Genomic DNA, 21,646 nt, shown 5'->3' with positions numbered 1-21,646 from the left:
TGCTACATTGCCCTGAAAGTGCTGTTTTGAGGGGCAAATAGCAACTTTAGGAGTGGTTTTTGCCAGGAAATGGTTCAATGGGAAAGAGCTAAATCTCACACACTGCTGTCCTAATCTGGCAGAGGGAGCTCTAAAGAAAGAGAAATAGTCAGTTGCACATTACTTAAACATACTTTTAGCATAATTTGTAGTTTGGCCCTTTGTCAAACTACACATTGTTGAAATACTGATGTGAGCCCAAGAACACTAGACAGTTGAATGTGACCTGCAAAAAGAGACACGTTGCGTCCACTAAAATTCTGGCCTCTCTTTGCAGAAATTCTGCAGTTACCTTTGCATCATTGCATGGCTATCAGGACTGATCTCACCTCACTGTATTTTTACCTCATCAGGTGTTTTTAATGCTTTTATATCAAATTGTGAACTGTTCTGTGTAGTGCACAGGCACTAGAAAGGCAGGATATAAGTAAATAAAATGAGATGCTATATCAAGGAGTAAGTCTTTGTAGGCACCATTGAAGAAAGAATATTTCTCTCAACACCGGCCCTTGCTCCAAGGCTGGCACTAGAGCCTGTGTTCTGCAGTAGGCTGTTTAAGTTGCTTGGAGCTGACAAGAGAAAACTCTTTCTATGCAAGCTGACTTATTCTCCTTACACCGTGCTTTGCCTGAAGCAAGAGATAGTTTGGCAATGCCAGCCAACCTCTTCATTGGACTGAGTGAGGGGAGGGAAAAATACCAGTTCAAATGCTGATGAGCTTCAGCTAGTATCTGAAGTTCCAGCATTTTCCCAACATCTTTTGTTCTGCCTTGCAGCCAAAGTTGTACCTCTCATATTGCTTAATACATGCACATTTGTGGTTTTCTAAAAACCAATCGTGTGCGTGTATGGCTTGATCAGGATATCAAATTATTCAGATCAGAAACTCAATATTAAGCTTATTTATGCAGGTAGGGAATTTCAAGCTATATTAAACATGCCTACTTATTTGTTAGTTTGGCACATTCTATTCCTTTCTGCCTGTCTGACTTGCTTGATTTTATCTCCATTCAAACTGTTTGTTGCACCTGCTGTGATGGAATCGAGGCCTAGTCTAAATATTTAGCAAAAATGAGGAAGTACAAGAGCTAGTACCATTTGAGACTGTAGGTGGGAAGATAAATTATCTTTTTAAATACATCCCTACATTAAAAACATCTTGCAAATAGGAACAAGCATAGCAGTCAACCATTCAAAATTAATATCTTCTAGCTCAGTTTGAAGAGGTGCAGTTCATTCTTTCATGTCAGCATTCTGGCAGGTTTTTTTCCAATTCATTCTGCTGCATGTAAAAACCTAGCCTATACCTCTCATCTCCGGAACTTTCTCCTGATGTCCACGATCGTATCTCAGCATGTCTTTCAGATATCTCAGCCTGGCTGCTTCATCGCCGTTTGAAACTCAATATGGCAAAAACTGAACTGCTTGTTTTTCCTCCTAAACCTTCTCCTCATCTCTCATTCTCTCTTACTGTCAACGATGTCACGCTTACTCCGGTCAAGGAAACTCGTAGCCTTGGCTTTATATTTGATTCCTCGCTCTCCTTTATTCCTCATATCGAGGCAGTAGCTAAATCTTGTCGTTTCTTCCTGTATAATATTGCCAGGATTCGACCATTTTTGTCTGTCTCTTCTGCCAAGACTCTCGTTCACGCACTGGTTATCTCTCGGTTGGACTACTGCAACCTCCTCCTCTCTGGCCTCCCCTCATCTCACATCAGTCCGCTGGTCTCTGTCCACCACTCTGCCGCTAAGATCATCTTCCTGGCCCGCCGCTCTGACCATGTCACTCCGCTTCTGAAATCTCTTCATTGGCTCCCAATTCACTCCAGAATCCAATATAAACTTCTCCTGTTGACCTTCAAAGCTTTTCACGGTCTAGCTCCTGCCTATCTCTCCTCTCTCATCTCACACTATTGCCCCGCTCGTGCTCTTCGCTCCTCTGATGCCATGCTTCTTGCCTGCCCAAGGGTCTCTACTTCCCTTGCTCGGCTTCGTCCATTTTCCTCTGCTGCCCCTCATGCCTGGAATGCTCTTCCAGAACACCTGAGAACTACCAACTCAATCACAGCTTTTAAAACACAGCTAAAAACTTTTCTTTTCCCTATAGCTTTTAAACTTTGAGTTTGTTCTGACTCTATACTGTTAGCTTCACCCTTCCCGGTGCCTGTTTACACTTCCCTGTGCCTGTTTGCATTCTCTTTCCCTCCTTATTGTTTACTACAACTTTATTAGATTGTAAGCCTATGCGGCAGGGTCTTGCTATTTACTGTGTTATCTGTACAGCACCATGTACATCGATGGTGCTATATAAATAAATAATAATAATAATAATAATAATAATAATAATAATAATAATAATAATAATACCTTGAAGTGGAAGCAGCTAACCCAACCATCAAGTCAAATCCAAATAAACCTTCATTAATAGTACAGTATAGTGGGTTAAGAAATAAGAAAGCGACATTTGGAAGTATAATACAAATAGGAAAAAAGACTAGCAATGTCTGTGCATATTATTAAAATGCCTTTGTGTTACTTTTCATAATGATCAAGATCTCATGATCTCTTCCTGTGTCCTGCATTCCACTATTGTTGTCCAGTCACTCCCCTGGGCTTGCTGATACAGTCCCTTCCCTAAGGACAAGGTGTGCAGCCCCTGTTCCTTATACCTATAACTCCTGGAAGGAAAAGTTTATGTGACCCTCATTTCCTTTTTGCTAGAAGAAAACCAGTTTAAACTAGGTCTCTCTCTCTCTCTCTCTCTCGCTCTCTGTCTCTGTGTATTATGAGTGAATACGCTTCTAACTCCAACGGGCTGAGCATATTTTTGTTTATTAAGAAAAGCTCATGTTCTTTCTAGAACTATCTTGATTTTACCAACCTGAGTATGGTTGCTATATACATTGTAAAATGTAACCTCTCCCTAGTTTTTAACTCCTAAACCCAGTAATCACTCAATAATAAGATGTAGTGTGAACATAAATTATGTAAACACAAAAAAGCCTAGGCACATCACAATAGATTGTCACAATGCATAAGCATATAAATATGAGGCATGGCAATAAAAAGCATACGAGAAACATAAAGCTGGAATATATTGAGAAGAAGCCAGCCCAACATCACTCTAATGTTTTTCTTCACTGATAAATTAATGCGCAGCATCTTTAGGTAAAAGTGATTGTGACAACCCTTGGAAAGAATAAGCATTTAGCACCTGTAAAACAGGTGCTAGTTACTGTATTCCATAGGGATTGGGACAGAACTGCCTAATTATAGGGGGGGGGAATGCATCATAAGAGAAGTAAAGTTCATAGAAATGCTCAAAATAATATTTATTTATTTATTTTATTTATTTATTTATTACATTTTTATACCGCCCAATAGCCGAAGCTCTCTGGGCGGTTCATATTGGTCTTTAACTGCTACTTTATAGTCTTATTTTCAGTAGTGATCTGCATGGTTTCAGCATACCATCTTGATATGTTGTGCAAGCAAGATGTAAAATGTTAGTAGCAAAGAGGGATTGCCCTGTAACCATAAATGTTTTACAGCTAATTGGCATTGGTTTAGGATACAATCCTATGCAGAGAAAAGTCCTTTAACTCCTAGCATTCCATTGTTGTAGTTTGGTGTTTTATTTCTACAAATAACAAGATAATGTATTTTGGATTTCACTGTGAGGAGTAGTAGTAGTTTTGTTATCCAATGTAGTAAAAAAGGAAAAGAAAAATATACATTGAATCACTTTACTATGTAATTGAGCAACTCAATATGCCAGCCTTTGATAGCTTTTTTCATAAAACAAAAAATAAGCATTATTTTATGAACTTTACTTTTCAAAGGCTCATATTTGCTGTTGAAGTGAGTACTCACTCATATTCATTCCTAATTAATGTTTGTTTAGCAGCATCTCCTATCAAAAATTCTTTAGAACATTTTCAAAATGCTAGTACTGAAATCTTCTTTTTCTTCCAGGAAATCCATGAATTATTAAAAGACTTTGAATTGAAATATTGCTATGTGGACAAAAATAAAAGAACAGGTAAGAACAAGGAAAATAAGAATATATATATTAGATTTGAATGTTTTATAAACTAGTTATGTTTCTGTAATATATGAAGTTAAATTGTATTTGCAGTGTGCTAGTTCAGATATATTACAAAACTATGGTGTGATGTTACATAACTGAGCATTAAACAACTCTCAAGCTGGCACTCTCCCTTTGTCTCTTCCCTACACCTTGATTCCTTTTTTTGTTTGTATAAACCATACTATACCATTTCGGCTGAACTGGCTACCTGATTTGTGAGGAAGGTAGGTAAGGAAATTGATCAGATGCTGATCAGATGCAGCCTTTCTGATAATGCCATGTGGTCCTGAGGTTTGCCTCAGGAGCACTTGCAGTAGAGTGTTTAGTAGGGGTGTGCAAAGTGGGTCTATTTAGCCTCAAAATTCGAGCCAGAGCTCTGTTGAGGTGATTTTGGAGCAGCTCCTCTTACTCTGTCCTGTCAGAACCGCCTGTTTTTGGATAACTGCTCTAGTCAACAGAAATTAATCAAATGCTTACAGCTCCCTCATTTTAAAGATAAAGAGATGAAACTTGGCACAGTGATAGCTCTTAAGGAGGACTTACTTGTCCTTTGCCACATACAAGACAGAGGTGAGATCTGAACAACTCCTTTGAGCACCAACAGCACCAACAGAAACTTATTTCAAAGCATTCCAGCTGCTGGTAAGAGAATGCTTTGATTTTTTTTAATGTGTTGATTAAAAAAAAAGTGGCATGTACAATTCCTGGGTTGTTTGATGCAGCATGAGAACCTGGAATTCAGGGTTGCCAAGGGACAAAACAACCTAGCGTTTTAACCCATGGTTTGTTGTTGGGTCAAAACTCTTTGTTTGTCATCTACAACCCAGAGTGCCAGGTTCGCATGTCTCATCAAACAACCCAGGAATGGGATGTTCTATTGGGTTGTTTATGAAAGCTGATTCAAAGAGGTAAGCACACAGGAGACAGCTGCTTGTTCGCTCTGGTGTGCCTCACCAATTCATTGGTTGATTAGTGTTATGTGCAAACCATGTCTTAGGCTATAATCTTTATCCAATTAAATGGGACTTATTTCTGAGTAGACCTGTATAGGATTGCACTGTTAATTTATTTAGTGCAATTAAAGTGACCTGAGGTTCCGAAAACAGAATGTGGAGTTGAACCCATAAACAGAGGTTATTCTAAGAAGATACCTGTACTACTTTTTCTAACTAGACATAGTAATTTTTATTACTTACTGCAAACCTATCTCTATGTAAATATGGAACACTAAGTGTAAGACACAACAGAGAGTTGGAAATAAGGTAAGGTAACTTTACAAAATTCTAGGAAAGTAATAGTTTCAGTACCCCATCTGGATAAGAGAAATTAGTGATTCCGTAGGCATCACTAACTGTTTGTTTTTTAAATCTCACTACTGGCCACCACAGTATCTCCCTATAGGATGTGTCCCTTAGAATTTTATTTGCTTTATTTATAGGAGATATAGTGTGTTATTACACACTCTGGTTGGTCACTGGATATCTTATACAATAAAAGGTCACTGAAATTTTACTGTTTCACTGCTATTTTAATGTTTGATTGCAAATTTAATGCAAAGAAAGCCTAATCATAAGAAAGACTTCCTAGTGGATCTAGTCTATAGACCAAGCTTTAATGGGGCTGTTTGCACAACACGATAACTCACTGTGGGTTGCCGCTTGGGGTTGTTGTGTTATGCGAAACCAGCAAACGTGGGCTATGCGAGGGTTAAACAACCCCCATATAACCCATGGTCTGTGTTAGCATTATGTTTAAATCTTGTATAACTCCTGCTCACACAACATGACAACCCCTGAGCAGGGATTGGATATGCAACGTGGTGCCCGCAGCTGTCAGGGCCCAAATAAACCACAACAAGCCATGGCATGTCATACCATGTTCACTGTTTTTAACTTTTGTAAACCGCTCAGAGAGCTTTGGCTATGGGGCGGTATATAAATGTAATAAATAATAATAATTGCAATAATAATAGTACCAAACCCAGTCAGTGGGGGTTAAACAAAGTCTAATAATAATAATAATAATAATAATAATGCGCATCTGTGTGTTTAATTCATAGAAGATATCCACAGCTACAGCAGAGTTAAACCTGTTTTTTAAAAAGTGTGACTGTTAGGTTTATAATTTATTTAGTAAACCTCTTAGACTTGAGGATAGTGTAACCTCTGATGACTCAGGCTTGAAAGAAAATGTTAACATTCCTGATTCTCAGTGGTATCATCTTACCACTCGATTTCACTTCTGCTTGAGTTTTGGTGTTTAGTAGAAACAGATGATTAATAGGCAATCTAGAATAAAAGATGTTTTCTGTCTTAAACAGTAATCTTGCAACCAGAGCTTCCTGGAATTGAATTTCAGGAAAAGGTTCTATTGAAATTTGATATGTCAGCAGTATCTTTAAAAGGTTACGGTGTGCCAGGCAGCCCAGTCACCTCCTAGCCACTTTATGGCATTTTTGATAAAGCATCATGGGAAAAGAAAATAGTGACTTACAGAAGCGAATAGGTACATCCCATGTTACTTTAGATTTTATTTAAAATCACATACCTTTGTTTTGCTTGAGCTGTTAATTGCACTGCTAATAATCTTTAAAGTTTGCCTTTGGGATTAAAAACTTCAAACAGAATGTTATTTTATTAAAGTAAGCATTGCTTGTACAGTGTTCAGAGACAGGAGCAGGCAGAGAGACCATCAGGGCTTGCTCCAGTTGGAACAACCCCCGCCCCTGGGCTAACTGATATCATGACCCTCTGGGGAAGAAGGAGCTGTTGGTCTGCCCTTCCATTGAGAGATGAGAGTGGGGAGCAGGGTCTTCCCACCACCCCTGCTGAACAGTCTCCTTAATTTCTTTTTCTCCCCCCCTTCCCTCCCCATCCCCTTTTCCTTGTGTGTTATGTCTTTCTTTTTTAGAATGTAAGCCTGAGGGCAGGGACTGTCTTCTTTACTGATTGATTGTAAGGCACTCCGAGAGCCTTTTTGGCTGAGGTGCGAGATAAAAATACTATAAAAAAATAACGTTTTATGTGATTGGCTAAGGATCAGGCACTTTGGAATATATACAATGGAATGTTCATGCAAGAAAAATTTCCCATCCCTCCTACCTAATTGAAGCCCCCTGTGCCCCCTCCCCACAAAGAGCTTCACTTGAGGATCAAAGGGCTATCAGGAAAGCCTGGGATTTTAGGATGGGGGACTCCAGTGGGATGATGTGTTTGGGGAAATCCAGCAGAGACAGTTTGTGGAAGTGGAGCTCCCACTTCTTGATGAGACAAGAGACTACCATCATGAATTTTAAATCTTTACTTTGATCCAGAGTTAATAAAAATATAAGCAATAACATATCAGATTTACATTTTATGCCATCTGTTCTTCCTGTATGTTCTCCTCTTGGGGCATCACAGAAGTAACCACCCACTTCATAAGAAATTCTTCTGCTTTTCTTGTTCCAAGACTTCTTCATCATGCTAACATTGTTGCTGAAGATGAATTATGGTAGAGATTGACCAGCTTCAGATGACATGCTGCAGCTCATTATTTAACCCACGGTGAGCTGTGCTGCTCATTGGCGCCAGATTACATATGCAACCCCTGCGCATGGCTTATCATGTGTGAACCCAGTGAGTATGGGTTATGCCTTTGTTTAACCCTTGCATAACTCATGTTTGCTCAGTTTGCATATGACCAGCCCCAAGTGGGGGTTGCATATGCAACTTGGCGCCTGTGGGACTGCAGTGAGTTGTCATGTTGTGCAAATGGCCCCATTATGTAAATATTGGCTTATTTTGCTGTCTTTCAGCTTTTGTTACTCTACTGAATGGGGAACAAGCTCAGAACGCAATACGGCTGTTTCACCAACACTCACTTCGTGGAAGAGAGATATCAGTACAGCTTCAGCCAACTGATGCCCTGCTTTGCATTACCAATTTGCCCTCTTCCTATACATTACAGGAGTTTGAAGAGTTGGTGCGACCTTATGGCAATGTTGAGAGACACTTCTTGATTTATAGTGAAATCACTGGTTATTCAAAGGGCTATGGGTTTGTGGAATACATGAAAAAGGATTCTGCAGCTAAGGCTAGGTTGGACCTTCTAGGGAAACAGTTAGGTGGTAATGTCGTCTTTGCTCAGTGGATGGATATTAACCAATTAACTCCAGAACTCATACATTCAAAGTGCCTTTGTGTGGAAAACCTCCCTATAGACTACACTGATGGAGAAGAACTGGTGCAAACTTTCTCAACTAACTATAAACCTGTGTTCTACCAGGTATGTAGAAATGTATCTTTGAAAGTCAAAGTGCTGTATTTGCATACTTTATGGCTTGGCAACACTATTTACATGTATTTATCATTGTTTGATTTGCAACTTCATATGTTCAACCTAGTGAGTGATTATACTTTGTTTGTGACTGTTCTAGTAGTAGTAGTATAAAGGTTTTATTAGGTTTGGCTATAGTTGTCCTGTGTTAGTTACCTGGAAATTATGTAAAGGGCCGTCTGGAAGACTGCCCTGCATAGTTTATTTATCGCCAACTTTTACAGAATTTCTATTTTAGAGAGCTGCCTTGTGAGGATTTTTAAACCTTTACTTATAAATCTAAGGCCTCTGATGGAGTTTTTTGGGGTGGGGGTTAAGAAAAATGTAATAAATTTCCCTCAATAGATCAAACTATTACAGCTGTAGGACACAAAATAATCTGAATTTAGACATAATTACTAGTACAGACAACCTGCTATCTGAAGCTAACAGTTTATACATTTGATGAAGTGGACTGTCACCTATGAAAGCTTATGCGACAATAAATTTCCTAGACTTTAAGGTGTTATAAAGCTCTTTCATTTTGCTATAATAGATTAACAATGGATATCATTTTGGAAACTGAAAAAGATGACAAAGTCCATCATCTCTGTTTTGAAGTGGCTGCATTTTAAAACAATTATAACCCTTTATTTATTTATTTATTTTAAAAACCTATTTCCCACCTATTTCCCTGAAAGGAAACCCATGGGAGCAAACAGAGAAATTCAGCAATATTTAAAACAATCTTAACCCAAATTAAGATATACTAGAGGCATTCAAGAGGCAGCTGGACAACCATCTGTCAGGGATGCTTTAGGGTGGATTCCTGCATTGAGCAGGGGGATGGACTCGATGGCCTTGTAGGCCCCTTCCAACTCTGCTATTCTATGATTCTGTGATTCTATTATTCTAATAATCAACAATAATAGTTTATAAAAATAAGAACTAAAAATACACACACATGGGCAATTAAAAGTTTTAAGCAAACACTGCCTTAAAATTAATGTTTTTAAATTCTGCCTAAAATAGGTGGGCAACCTTTTTGGGCCTATGGGCATATTTGGCTATTTGAGAAATTCTCCTGGAGACCACTACAAAATGGCTGCCATGGGAAGCTTGCTTAGTCACAAAAGACAAGTAACCTGCTCAAAAGACTAAATACAAGGCAGAGTTCAACACACTAAACAAGTCCTTTGAACCCACATTTCTCTTCTTTTAACAGTCAATTTCTTGGTGGCTGGGTGCGCTGTAGACAAAAGCCTAGCCTGCAGCTGTCCATCATCTTCATTTCCCAGGCATTCATGGGAAATGAAGATGGTAGCAGCTTGAGGATCTCACTTTATCTTGAAGTGATCCCAGCCATCAGTAAGAAAATATATTATTATTTTTAAAAGAACGGGTAGGACACCCTAGCAGGCACCAAAAAAGGTGCCCAAGGGCTCGCCGCTGCCTGGGGCATATTGCTGCCTCCCTCCCTCTTAGGGAGACAAAATACTAGACTATATGGATGAGTGGTCTAACTCCCATACAAGGCAGTTTCATATGTTCACAGAAATTCTTCCTTATCTATTTAGAGAGGCATTGAAGACTTTTCTTATTCCCTGACTCCTTTCTTTAAATGAGCTGTATTTCCTTCCACTCAGGTATGCTGGAAATATATTTGTATTAGACTGTTCTTTCAGTTGGGCTATGTTTGGTCACAGATGTTATTTTTCTAAACATTACTCCAATGTTGTTTATACATAGTTCACAAAAACCCTACACTGCTTCCTCTCTGTTTGACCTGTGGCAATATTATTGTCTGAGGATATAAGGAGATGTTATTTTTTTGCTGTATCTTTTCTGTTAATAGCTTTCTTATAGATTTTAGGAGTGTTCTGGTTGTTAGGTGTTTTGTGGAAATCTTCAATTCATTTTGATACAATTTGCACAGGTGGATTAGACCTATTTATGTTTTTATATTGTTCCAGAGTGATTCCATAGGACAGAATGAACAGCTGCTGCATGTTTATCAAAGGGCAAAAGCTCTCTGTTGGCACGAAATGAGCCCTGATGAGCTCTGAATTTCCTGTGGGGGTTACTTGAGCAGATACGGAATAACTTTATACCTTCTGAAAATGTCTATCAGTAAATTGGTATGACACAGTCAACTAGGAACCAGCAACATCTGTATAAATATGGCCAGTTTCAATATATTTAGCTATCTTTATATGTTAATTCTATTACTAAGTATTGCAATGTTGGGTGGAGCACAGTATACAACAAGTAATTCCTGCTTTTCACTAGGTGATTAGATAATCACATACTGATGCCATTATGTCTGTTTTAGGGAATGCTTGTGAGACAGTAAAGGCCACTGAAATAGTGAAACTTAATGGTAGTGATCCAGAAGAGTGCATGTGTCAAAGCACCCCTCCAGCCAAAGCTTTATTTTCCCCTTTTTTAGCACAACAGAATCCTGTCACCTATTGAAATGCAAACAGATTTTGTAACTTGGGTGTTTAAAAAGCAGCTTCTGATATGTTGGGAAGTCTGCTGTAATACTGTAAAATAAACTAAAAACTCTCCCTTGGGTAGGTGCAAAGCATATAGTTTCCTATATCTCTGCCAATAACTGAGGACTTAAGACTAATCAGCTAGGATTTCATTGAATTTCACAAATGTCCTATGCATTAAAATGTATTTGAAAATAGTTGGTATTTCTTTACCATATTTTAAAATAAGTAAATTTCTTTCCTGTGGTTAAGGAAAAAAATCCCAGTTTAATTCTGCCTCTTAATGCTCCATAAAATAACTGACAAATTTATTTCATAGCTCAGGTTCTTCATGAGATTAGATGGCAGGGCAATAGTAATTCAAGAACAGTGCAGCATAGCTGTCCTCTGCAAAATATTTGTGTATTAAATTTAGCTTGAAGGAAGAGTGATCTGTAATGTTAATTTGGTCTTGGAAATGCTAAATATTTTGCCCAGGCAGTTCATGTTTAGTGGAGTGGAATGATAGAGGGATGTTTCAAAACAGTAACATAAACTATGTCCCTTATTCATTGCGTTGTGAAATGTTTCTACAGCTTGCTCAGGATGAAGATAGCTCTGTTGGTGGCTTTGCAGTCATTGAGTATGAAACAGCAGAGCAGGCAGAGGAAGTACACCAAGGCACAGATGGATTGACTATCAGAGAGAAGAGAGTGCATGTATCTTACTGTGCTCCTGGAGCTCCAGGGCGCAGTACTCTTGCTACACTTATAGCAGCACAACGCATGGTAAGGAGTTTCTACCACCAAAGGAAACATGTGAAAAATATATTTATATACTGCACAAACACACAACTGTGTGGTACATATAGTGATATGATTATTGTTACCTTTGGATAGAACAGGCAGAAGTTGAAATAACTATTCTAAAATATAGTTGGTGTCAAGCAAACTGATTCTCTAAATAACACTATTTCTTGACTTGTCTGTATGTAAGTCTTGTTGCGCTCATACGTTGAATTGTAATTCTTGCCAAATTTTCTATGAGCCAAGACTATAAATCACTCCTGAAATATCCAATGGCATTTGTATCTGCCCTCAGAATGTTCTTCTTGCTGGATTGGTTTTAGCTGCCTAGTTATCTCGATCTTTTGTCTAAGAATCAAAGACCAGAGAAATGGGAACTGAGCTTGGCTTGAAAGAGTCTGAAGCTTTAGGGTGCTGTAGTTAAGCAAGTTTGGGAAGGTTTGTTTCTGTAAGAGAGAGCAGTGCCATTTTAAAAAGAGCCAATGCTAGGAGGCGTATTAGTGACACATCTTGTGTAAATTAAGGAGAAAAGTTAATATTGTTTAAAAATAAATTTCAAGATAAGTGAATATGGCTTGATTTGAAGTTATTGGAAGTTGTTAATGTTGTGTGTTACTTCATATCTGAACAAATTCCCGAAGTGCTCTAGCGTATATGTGCATTCCTCTAGTGTAGTATGGTAATCGAATGGAAGAATGAAAAGTTTCAGGTAACCAGTAAATAGGTTGCAGGAATGGAGCAAGGAGTTGAAAATGACTTAATAACAAGAGAGAAGTATGGTGCCATGAAAGGCATAGCAACTTTGGCCCACAATTACTGAAGCTTTTTACAGAAACTGTGCATTTCCTCCACAAACGTGATTGCTAGATATCTGATTTTTTTAAAAAAAGGATTAGCTCAAGGGATCTCAGAAATCCATGTCATATTATGTCTAAAACCATATAAGTTAAACTTAAGAATACCTAAAAATGAATCTTAAAAGTTCTACTTTTGATGAAAAGCTAATACTAGCGTGCTTGGAAATGGGTCAGTAATATCTCAACTCCTTTGTTGTCAGCTATGTATTCCTGTGACCCACTGGAAATGGTCTACTGATCACAACTAGATTTTGTTGGAACAATTAGTATAAGAAATGAAGAAAGGTAGGAAGCCCTAAGAACTCACTAGCAAGTTAATTCCACCTTTTCCTGTATAGGATTTTCTGGCTGGTAGTCAGGTTCTTGATCTGAACCTGGATTTTCCGCTTGTGGTAGGAGATGAGACATTCCCTACTATGTTTCTACTATGTCAGGCTGCATTTTTTTTAAAAAAAATGCCAGAAAGCAATGGTCATGCCAGGTAAAAGATAGTAGTCAGTTGAGTCTCTTAGTCAAATCCATTATTAGTGCTAGTTCGAGAAGCGTGAAGATTGGGCAAATATGGCTTGCTTTTTGCCTGGAACTGTGAACCAGATTGAATGTCTCTTCCCATCAAGCATACATAATTTTGTGATCGTGTCGTGGAATAGTTCTTCCACACTATATGTACACTGGTGCTAATTGAAATGCACCTAATGCACATGCGCTGTTCTCCCTTCCTCTTAAGAAGAAAATGTTAAGGTTCAGTTGAAAAGTACTAAATTAAAAACACAAAACACAGTACAGTGATGTGGAAAGAAGAAAACTCTTCAAAAGTGTCTGAGGCAGTGGGACTGGTAAATATGGAAAGTTAACTCTGGCCTAGCAAAATACTTAAGAAGTCTACTAATTTTATCTTTGAATATTGATGTTGTGTGATGCTATGTAGTTTAACTCTTTGGTTAAGGATTTTCTTAGACTAGTTTCTATTGCCTTGCACATTCTAGACCCAAATGATAAAAGACTATCTGAGATCACAATTAATGATATTTTATCAATTTCCGTAGTGCATTTAATTAGGACAGTCCGCTCAACTTGTTGTTCTGTATGTGAGACTGCACAGAAATGACAAACTAAAAAAAATTAATAGGTTGCTTACTTGTAAATATTCTTGAAGTGGTGCATTTAGTAAGAGCAGTAACTAAAATCTGCATGGTTGAAGGAAAGGTTGGGAGCACCTTTCTTCTCTGTCAGAGCTCTAGACTATTCCATGATGTGGCCTGAATGTCCTCAGTCCCATTTGTGACTGCACAGAGAAGCTACTTGAAGTGCAACATTTACAGGTAAGGAATAATGGTTTTACAGAATGGTCATTCTTCTATCGTGCAATCTATTTTTTCTATGCTTTTTTATTCAAGATGAAGAACAGCAGAAAGGGCTTGCTTCCAGATCCAAATGCAGTGCAGATCATGAAAAGCTTAAATACCCCAGCGATGTTACAAATGTTGTTGCAACCACAGTTACATGGATGTACTAATAAACTTGGTAAGCTTTAAGATATATGCTCTGAAGTAGGATGGTGTAATCACTTTGAACATTAATAATGAAATTATTACTAAATCATCAAACTGTAAGAAGAAGAAATGAGAATTTTGAATACATTTCCTGACAAGTGTTGCACAGAAATCATTCAGAAGCATTTGCCCCACAAAACTTCATATTTGCCTGCCCGTAACCCAGCCTTTCCCAACTTGGTGCCCTTTGGATCTTTTGGACTACGACTCCCAGCATTTTGGACCATTACCTGTGCTGGCTGAGGCTGATGGGAGTTGAAGTTCAAAACATCTGGAGGACACCAGGTTGAGAGAGGCTGTGCAACAGTTTGTGACCTCTGGAAAAAAAGAAGGGAAAGCTTTTTTTGGCTGGTCATTCAGGTTGTGGGGGCTTGGTAGAATTTCACATAACTGCATGGGTAGTTGGTATCAGCAGCAACCATGTGCTTTACAAGCAGCAATGGGTATGTTCATCTCCCAGCTAATGTTGGGTCTCAAGAAAAGCCATTCATAGAGCTGCTGAGTGCTGTCACAAAATGCAGTGAACACACAGAAGTTGCCTCTGATAAGTTCGTTTGTTTTTTATTTATTAAAACATTTGTATCCCACCCTATTATCACTGGGATCTCAGGCAGCGTACAGATAAAATCAGAACAATATAAACATAAATAATTTACACAGCTAAAAATGTATTAAATTGTAAGCAAATTAAAATGGGTAGAAAAATTTAAAAGCAATAAAACAATTAAAACTATGTGTAACCATGGAGAATATACCCCTCGAAGGCTTTGATAATAAGCCATGTTTTAACTTGGTGCTGAAATGAAGCCAGTGTTGGCCCCAGTTGGGCCTCCAAGGGGAGGGTATTCCACACGTGGGGTGCCACAACAGAGAAAGCCCTCTCACACATCCCACCATATTGTATGTCTTGTTTTGGTGGGACGCAGAGGAGGGCTCCTCCAACAGATCTCAAATATCAAGCGTGCATATATAGGGAGTGGTGCTCCCTCAAGTACCAAGGTCCCAAGCCGTTTAGGGCTTTGAATGTCATTGCCAACACTTTGAATTCCAACTGGAAGCGTATAGGCAGCCAATGCAATTCTTTTAAGACTGGTGTTATATGGTCTTTATAAGATGTTCCAGTGCATTTTGCACCAGCTGCAACTTCCGAGTCGTCTTCAAGGGCAACCCCACGTAGGGTGCATTGCAGTAGTTTAATCGGGAAGTTACCAGTGCATGGACTACTGTGGCTAGGTTGTCCCTGTCTGGGAAAGGCCGTAGCTGGCGGATCAGCTGAAACTGACCCCAAGTACTTCAGGCCACGGAGTCCACCTGAGCCTGCAGTGACAAGGATGGTTCCTTCTAATTCCTCCCAAAAGCACCGTGATTGGAAGTAAAAGTGGAGAGTCATGGTGAAGTTATTCCTGCTTGGAAGCTAATGCTGCCAGTAATTTTAAAAAATCCTCTCTTCTCTCTCTCCCTGGCATTTTCCTTATATGGAGTGCTTGGGAGGGAAATTATCAGTTTTTGGAGGCATACTGTCTATGTGCTAAAGTGATTTAAAGAACCTTTTCTTCACTTTGGATGAATCCTGAACATAACTAGCTCTGTTCAATTTGGCTCAGGATTTGTCTGTATCCAGCCCACACCCCTAACAGTTTGGACAAAACAGGAACCTGTAGTTAATGAAAGACTTCCTGGTTTGTTTGCCGTGGCAGTTGTGAAGGAAAGAGCTACAGGTCTGCATGCAAGATAGAATCATCCAAACTCACCCTGTGAGTTTTTCAAGACAAATTATTTGCTAATTGGGACAACAAATTAAATGTACCAAAACCACTTTTATAAAATCTGAATATTAAGAATAATGTTCCTATAAATTAGCTTTAAGTGTAGAAGTGCAAGCTGTGATTTGTGCTGCTGAAGCTGAAAATTCTATGAAATTTCTATGCCAGGCAAAGTGCACAGAGTTGACTTGCTCTGCTTCACTTCCAAAAACTTTGAAGCCTCTATCCTCTTTTCCCCAGCTATACTTGCTGCATATTTAAATTTATCTCTACAGCTCTTAAGAACCAAAAAGGATATCTTGCCCTCACCCTTTGCAGTTTCAGGTATATCTGAATAGGCAGTTTGCATTTACTTCCACTAGCAGAAGTTAGCCCTAGATTATATCAAGCTTTCTCAAATGTGTGTCTCTTATTCTAACTGGCAAAAACTGTCTATATAAGTCCATTTGTTGCCTATGTCCATGGATATTGCATTGGTATCAAAGCCGTTGGGGGCGGGTGGGAAAGTTTCCATTTGCACCTAGGAGGAATTCTATTGTTTGCCTGTATGCTACAAAATGCAAAAGCATTTCCTGTGTATACTGCAACCGATTGTCAGGCATATGAAGGAGTTTAATTGTAGTGATGACTAATTGTTTATATCTCTGGTCATGTAGAACTATTGGAAAAAATAAGGTAAAACTCATTTTTAGCAATTCATGATTTTTTCTTAACATAGGTATTAAATGCTGTATATTTATAATAAATATGGCAATTTATTATGTTTTCAAAGCAGTTCTTGGAGCTCCCATAAGTGTACCACACCTTGTAAGCCCATCAGTCAGCCCAGCCTTCTTACATTTGAACAAAGTTCATCAGGTATGTTTATGCAAAATTTCTATTTTATTAGCTTGCTTCATTAATGTCTAAAATAATAACAAAGTATTGTTGGATTCATACTTCAGTATCAAGTGCTGAATTAATCTTCTGTTCTTGGGATTAATTTTTTTTTAATCTATGTTAATAACATATATTATTATGCAGTCTCAGGGTTGGTAAAAAGAAAACTAGTATGCAGATAACATCTCATTCTCAGAAAATTCTGTTGAAAAGCTAAAACAAAACGCATGCTAAATCTCAAATTATTTATCTTAACGTAGCCACGAGGGACCTGTGCTGCTACTCCCCAATTTGGCCTGCAAGGCCGTTCTTCTCAAGAACACCCACTTTCTGAAGATACACTCCTGATCTCTTGAGAGCTTTTGTGTTATATCTGCAATCTTTGGAGCAGCTATCAGTTCTGACATTTTGGGGGGATTGCTCTGGAGATTGCTAATGGAACAGGGGAACGGTCTGGAGAAAGGAAAGGGGCGCGTGGAACTGGCTTCTGAGAAAGACACTACTTTCAAGTTGCACCAGGCAGCTTGAAAGTAGCATCTTGAAAGAGCAGTTCCTGTAGGTTTTTTGCACCAATCACCTTTCCCATCATGTGAGTGTAAGTGGAAAGTGTGTGCATGGGAAAGAATGGCCTCACCCACTGTTGTCATATGTCCCCTGACAGCGCTCTCTGTACAAATATGGCCTTCAGTCTAAAATAGGTTTCTCGACTTTGGCTTTGCAGATTTCTTATAAGGCAGCCTGAACAGAAAGCTCATAAGCCTTTCAGCAGATTCTTAGAAACATGTTGAAACTTGTGAATATTTTCTAAGCCAGTGGGAAGAGAATAGACATATTTAGATGTTGGTTCTTCAAACTTTTTACTTCGTTATGTAGGTATCTGGTGTATACGCCAATGATATTTTGTTACGTTTGAAAAGATCACGGGAAACATGTGCATCACATCTTTGCCCTTCTCTTCTTTGAAAAATTAACTCTTTTCCTGATATATGTTGCTCTGTAATTTTGCCAACTATGTACTTCTGTGCTTTTTTTCAAATTGCAGTGGATGGGGAGGCATGGTGTAAATAGCAAGAATCTTAATTAATGAGGGTTGACTGCTCCTTTGGATTAGATATTCCACAAACGAACTAGAGAATCACACACTAAATATACTTAAAGGAAGATTTCTAGTATTAATCAATCATTGAATTCTACGCAGAAACCTGGATCTATTTGTCACACAATCAACTATATCTTTTCACAGCATACTTGTAGTACCTTCAAATTTATTTTTATACTTGAGTGCTGACAAACCTGATTGCTGCAGCTTCCTTGGAATGCAGTGTTTTTCTGTAATTAGCTGAAGAAGTTGGCAGCACTCTCTCTCTGTTTATTAGATGAACACTAGTTTAGCTCACTTTAAAATGTTTTCAACTACATTGTTTTTCTTGAAGAATTTATACGAGAGTAGGGATCCTGTGGCCTTCCAGATTGTTGGATAATAGGAACAATTCTGCATGCCTCCAGACACTAGGGGGCAATAGAGAATGTCCTGTAGCCTTATCAGTTCCTTATTTCCTGCTCCCTCCCCTTCCTTTTCCTTCTTCCTCTTGCCTCTGCAGCAAGCACTATCCCTTTTTTCTAGAGGAAGCCAGTAACCCTATCTCGTGCTTTTGCTCACCCACTCACACATCCAGCGTTGGGGCTTGCTTGTAGTTAAACAGTGTTAGCTTTCTCTGACCATGTGTATAAAAGCACTAGTAAAGTAAGTTGATTTGAACTTCTTTTAAACTGGCTGTAGCCTGGATTTATTGACTCTAATACTAAATGCTGTGATGCCACACTTTCTCTATATAAAGCAACTCTTCTGTAAGTCACAACTAACGTTCCAATACAGATGTTGTTGGAGTCCAACTCCCAGTAGCCCTTTGTATTTTCAGTATTATCTTTTTAAATAAGCTGTGAGGTAAAATCAAACTTAAATGCTTTGAGGTTGCATTAGGGTGCTTTAAGCAGTATTGGGCAAAATTGGAATGTTCCTTATTGGAATATTCTCTTAATAAATAATGGAGAAAACTCAAATAACAGCGGAGTACCTTTTTATCTTCAAAATTATGTATTGGCATATGCAATTAATGTAGCTGTTGAACACATCTTCTTTAAATTGAGTTTGCAGAGATTTCTGTGTGGATTTTAGATACAGGTTTAACCCTTCTTTTTCTGCTATGTTGCATATGTTTTGAATACATGTTATAGCGAGTTTTGTGATCTTTAATCTCCTAGAGACCTGGTATGCTTGTATATGTTTCTTAAAATGCATTAAAATAATAATACCTAAACAATGTAGTGGAAAACTAAAACTGGGAAGAGGTGTATGGGGTTGGGGTGAATACTCTTACTTTCTTTATGAGAAACATATTTCCCTTTTGGTTTCTGATCAAATAAAAACAAAATGCTGGACCAGATAGGCCTTCACCTGATCCAGCAAGGCTTGTCCAATGCTGTTATGAACTGTACCTGTCATCAGTAAGGTGTCTCTGTTATTTACACTTTTGTTTGTTACACTGCTGTTTGGATAATACTAGAGAATTAGTATGTTATGTGGCCATTGTCCAGAAGCTGTAATTCTATAAATATTGGTCATATCCTTCCCTTAATGATAGAAGGAGCTCTTCAATCTTTAGAGAAGCAGTGATATGGCCCTCCCTGCTAACAGACATATGAAATGAATTCTTCTTCTGCATCTTTATTTCTAAGTTAGCTGAATAATGCCTGTTCCACTTAAGACATTTCTTTTTTCCCTTGAAACTGACAGGGACCAGTTCTTGGAAATGCATCAAGTATGCTGCTACAGAATCTTTCCCATCTACAATTGGCACAACTAGCGAAGATTGAGAATATCCAATCAAATAGTGTGAGTTGAATAGATTGCCCCTAGGACTGTAGTATTTACCTTTTAGACAATAATTCTGGATAAAAAACAGAAGTAGAAATGTCTTCCTCTCAATCCATGTTTTCTTGCAAATATAATGGCTGGGTTTGCACATCACTTTAAGTCATGGTGGCTTATAAATTACTCACAGTAGTTTGTAAGCTACTGTATCCCCCACATGATTTGGCAACTAAGATACTGTGTGTCGCTTATTTTCTGCTCCCTCACTCCTCTGTCTACAGCCCTCCCGCTCAGCGTATAGCAGCTGTAAACCCTTGGAGGTTTGCAGGATGGGAACAAAACTTGAAACACAGCTTCCCTTGGTGGGGGTGCACCTAATTTTCCATCAAACCCTGTGCAATTACACTTAGAGGAACAAAAACCCCAGGTGCACCAAAGCGGAGATGGCACAAATAAAGGCTTGGAGGCTTGCAGGATTGGTTCAAAACCTGATACACAACTTCCCCTAGGAGGAAGTACCCGATGATCCATCAAAACCCTAATTTGCAGTAGAACAGAAGTGCTAAATTGCAATTGCAGCCCTTTGGACTTAGGGAGATTGATGCTTTTTGCTACTCTTTATTTTTGGTTCCCTCTATAGTGCAGTAGCACAGTAGCACTAAATCACAATTGGGCACTTTGGGTGATTGGCGTTCCGTGCTGCTCTTTATTTTTGCTTTCCACTATAGCGCAATAACGCAGTGCTGCACTGTAGATATGGGGGCAATTGGTGCTCTGTAATACTGCTGTTTTTATTTTTAGTTTGTACTGCTTCAGGGGCAGTTTAGAGCTTTTCTCATTGGCTATCTGGAACTGTTGGAGCAGAGTGGCAGTTTTGACTGCTCTTGCCAAGGGACTCTGTAGGCGCTCTTAAAACCACTCTTTAAGCTACTGTGGAGCATCAGATGACACAATGAGCCGTCATAGTGTAAATAACTCACTGCAGACCATGGCTTATCAGGGAGGCTTATTTTGGCTTAATAAGCCACACTGGTTGGGGAAATGTGCTCCCAGATGACACGATAAGTCATGGTGGTTTATAAGCTATTGTGAGTAACTTGTAAACTACCATGGCTTATCATGAAGTATGAACCCAGTCATTCTTTCTTTCTTCTCTTCATCTTCTGTTTTGAAGTAGTATAGTCAAGGAAATTGCCTGAATTTGAAAGGTTATGGATCAGTTTAATAAGATATCTCTTACACAATTATTTCATGCTTCTTTGCAGAAACCAAGTTTACTTGGAGAGCCTCCACCAGTGCTGCTTCAAACAATGTTAGGAATGGGTACTGTACCACCAGTGACCACAGACATGGGGAGCCATGGAGAAGCACGCAATTGCAAGTGACATTTCATTTCCTATTATAGTTGCAAGCACCCGTTTTGAAAATATGCTTCTAAATAGGTTCAATATATCCACAATTATGAAGAGTAGCCCCTTTAGGAAGCATGCTCTAGCTGTGTGAGGAAGAAAAGTGTTTAACCAAAGCAATGTAGTGATGACTGCTGTACTGATGGTTTTCTTTTAAATAACTGGTGCAGGAGCAACAAGCTCTGTTGTTGGATAAAGTTAAATAATTTATGAAAGAAGACAGCAGTAGAAGCAATGGTCATATAGCCATGTGTATTCTGTACTTAATTATGCATGGCGTGGAGAATGTGGACAGGGAGGCATTTTTCTCCCTCTCTCAAAATACTAGAACCCAGTGGGGTCATCCCATGAAGCTGATTGGTGGGCGATTCAGGACAAATAAAAGGAAGGACTTCTTCACCCAGCGCATTATGGAATTCACTACCACAAGATGTAATGATGGCTTTAAAAGGGGGTTGGATAAATTCCTGGAGGAGAAGGCTATCAATTGCTACTAGCCCTGATGGTTATGTGCTATCTCCAGTATCTAAGGCAGTAAGCCTGTGTGCATCAGTTGCTGGGGAACATGGGTGGAAGGGTGCTGTTGCACTATGTCCTGCTTTG

General features: G+C 38.8%; 1 protein-coding gene across 2 annotated transcripts in view; it reads left to right on the top strand.

Annotated features, from left to right (window-relative positions):
* RAVER2 (ribonucleoprotein, PTB binding 2) overlaps nt 1-21,646 on the top strand; it is a 47,066-nt gene that overhangs the window by 13,187 nt on the left and 12,233 nt on the right. Inside the window, exons 2-8 of one of the 2 annotated variants that reach the window (XM_063137881.1) lie at nt 4,017-4,083; nt 7,928-8,397; nt 11,501-11,692; nt 13,965-14,091; nt 16,659-16,741; nt 19,557-19,655; nt 20,900-21,011. In XM_063137881.1, the coding sequence (XP_062993951.1) occupies nt 4,017-4,083; nt 7,928-8,397; nt 11,501-11,692; nt 13,965-14,091; nt 16,659-16,741; nt 19,557-19,655; nt 20,900-21,011 (1,150 nt within the window). Of the gene's footprint in view, nt 1-4,016; nt 4,084-7,927; nt 8,398-11,500; nt 11,693-13,964; nt 14,092-16,655; nt 16,742-19,556; nt 19,656-20,899; nt 21,012-21,646 lie in introns of both variants that reach the window. The other variant, XM_063137872.1, reaches the window with a different exon arrangement.

The sequence above is a fragment of the Elgaria multicarinata genome, chromosome 1 (genome assembly GCF_023053635.1).
Source record: "Elgaria multicarinata webbii isolate HBS135686 ecotype San Diego chromosome 1, rElgMul1.1.pri, whole genome shotgun sequence".
NCBI lineage: Eukaryota > Metazoa > Chordata > Lepidosauria > Squamata > Anguidae > Elgaria > Elgaria multicarinata.
This window is presented reverse-complemented; position numbering and strand designations above follow the sequence as displayed.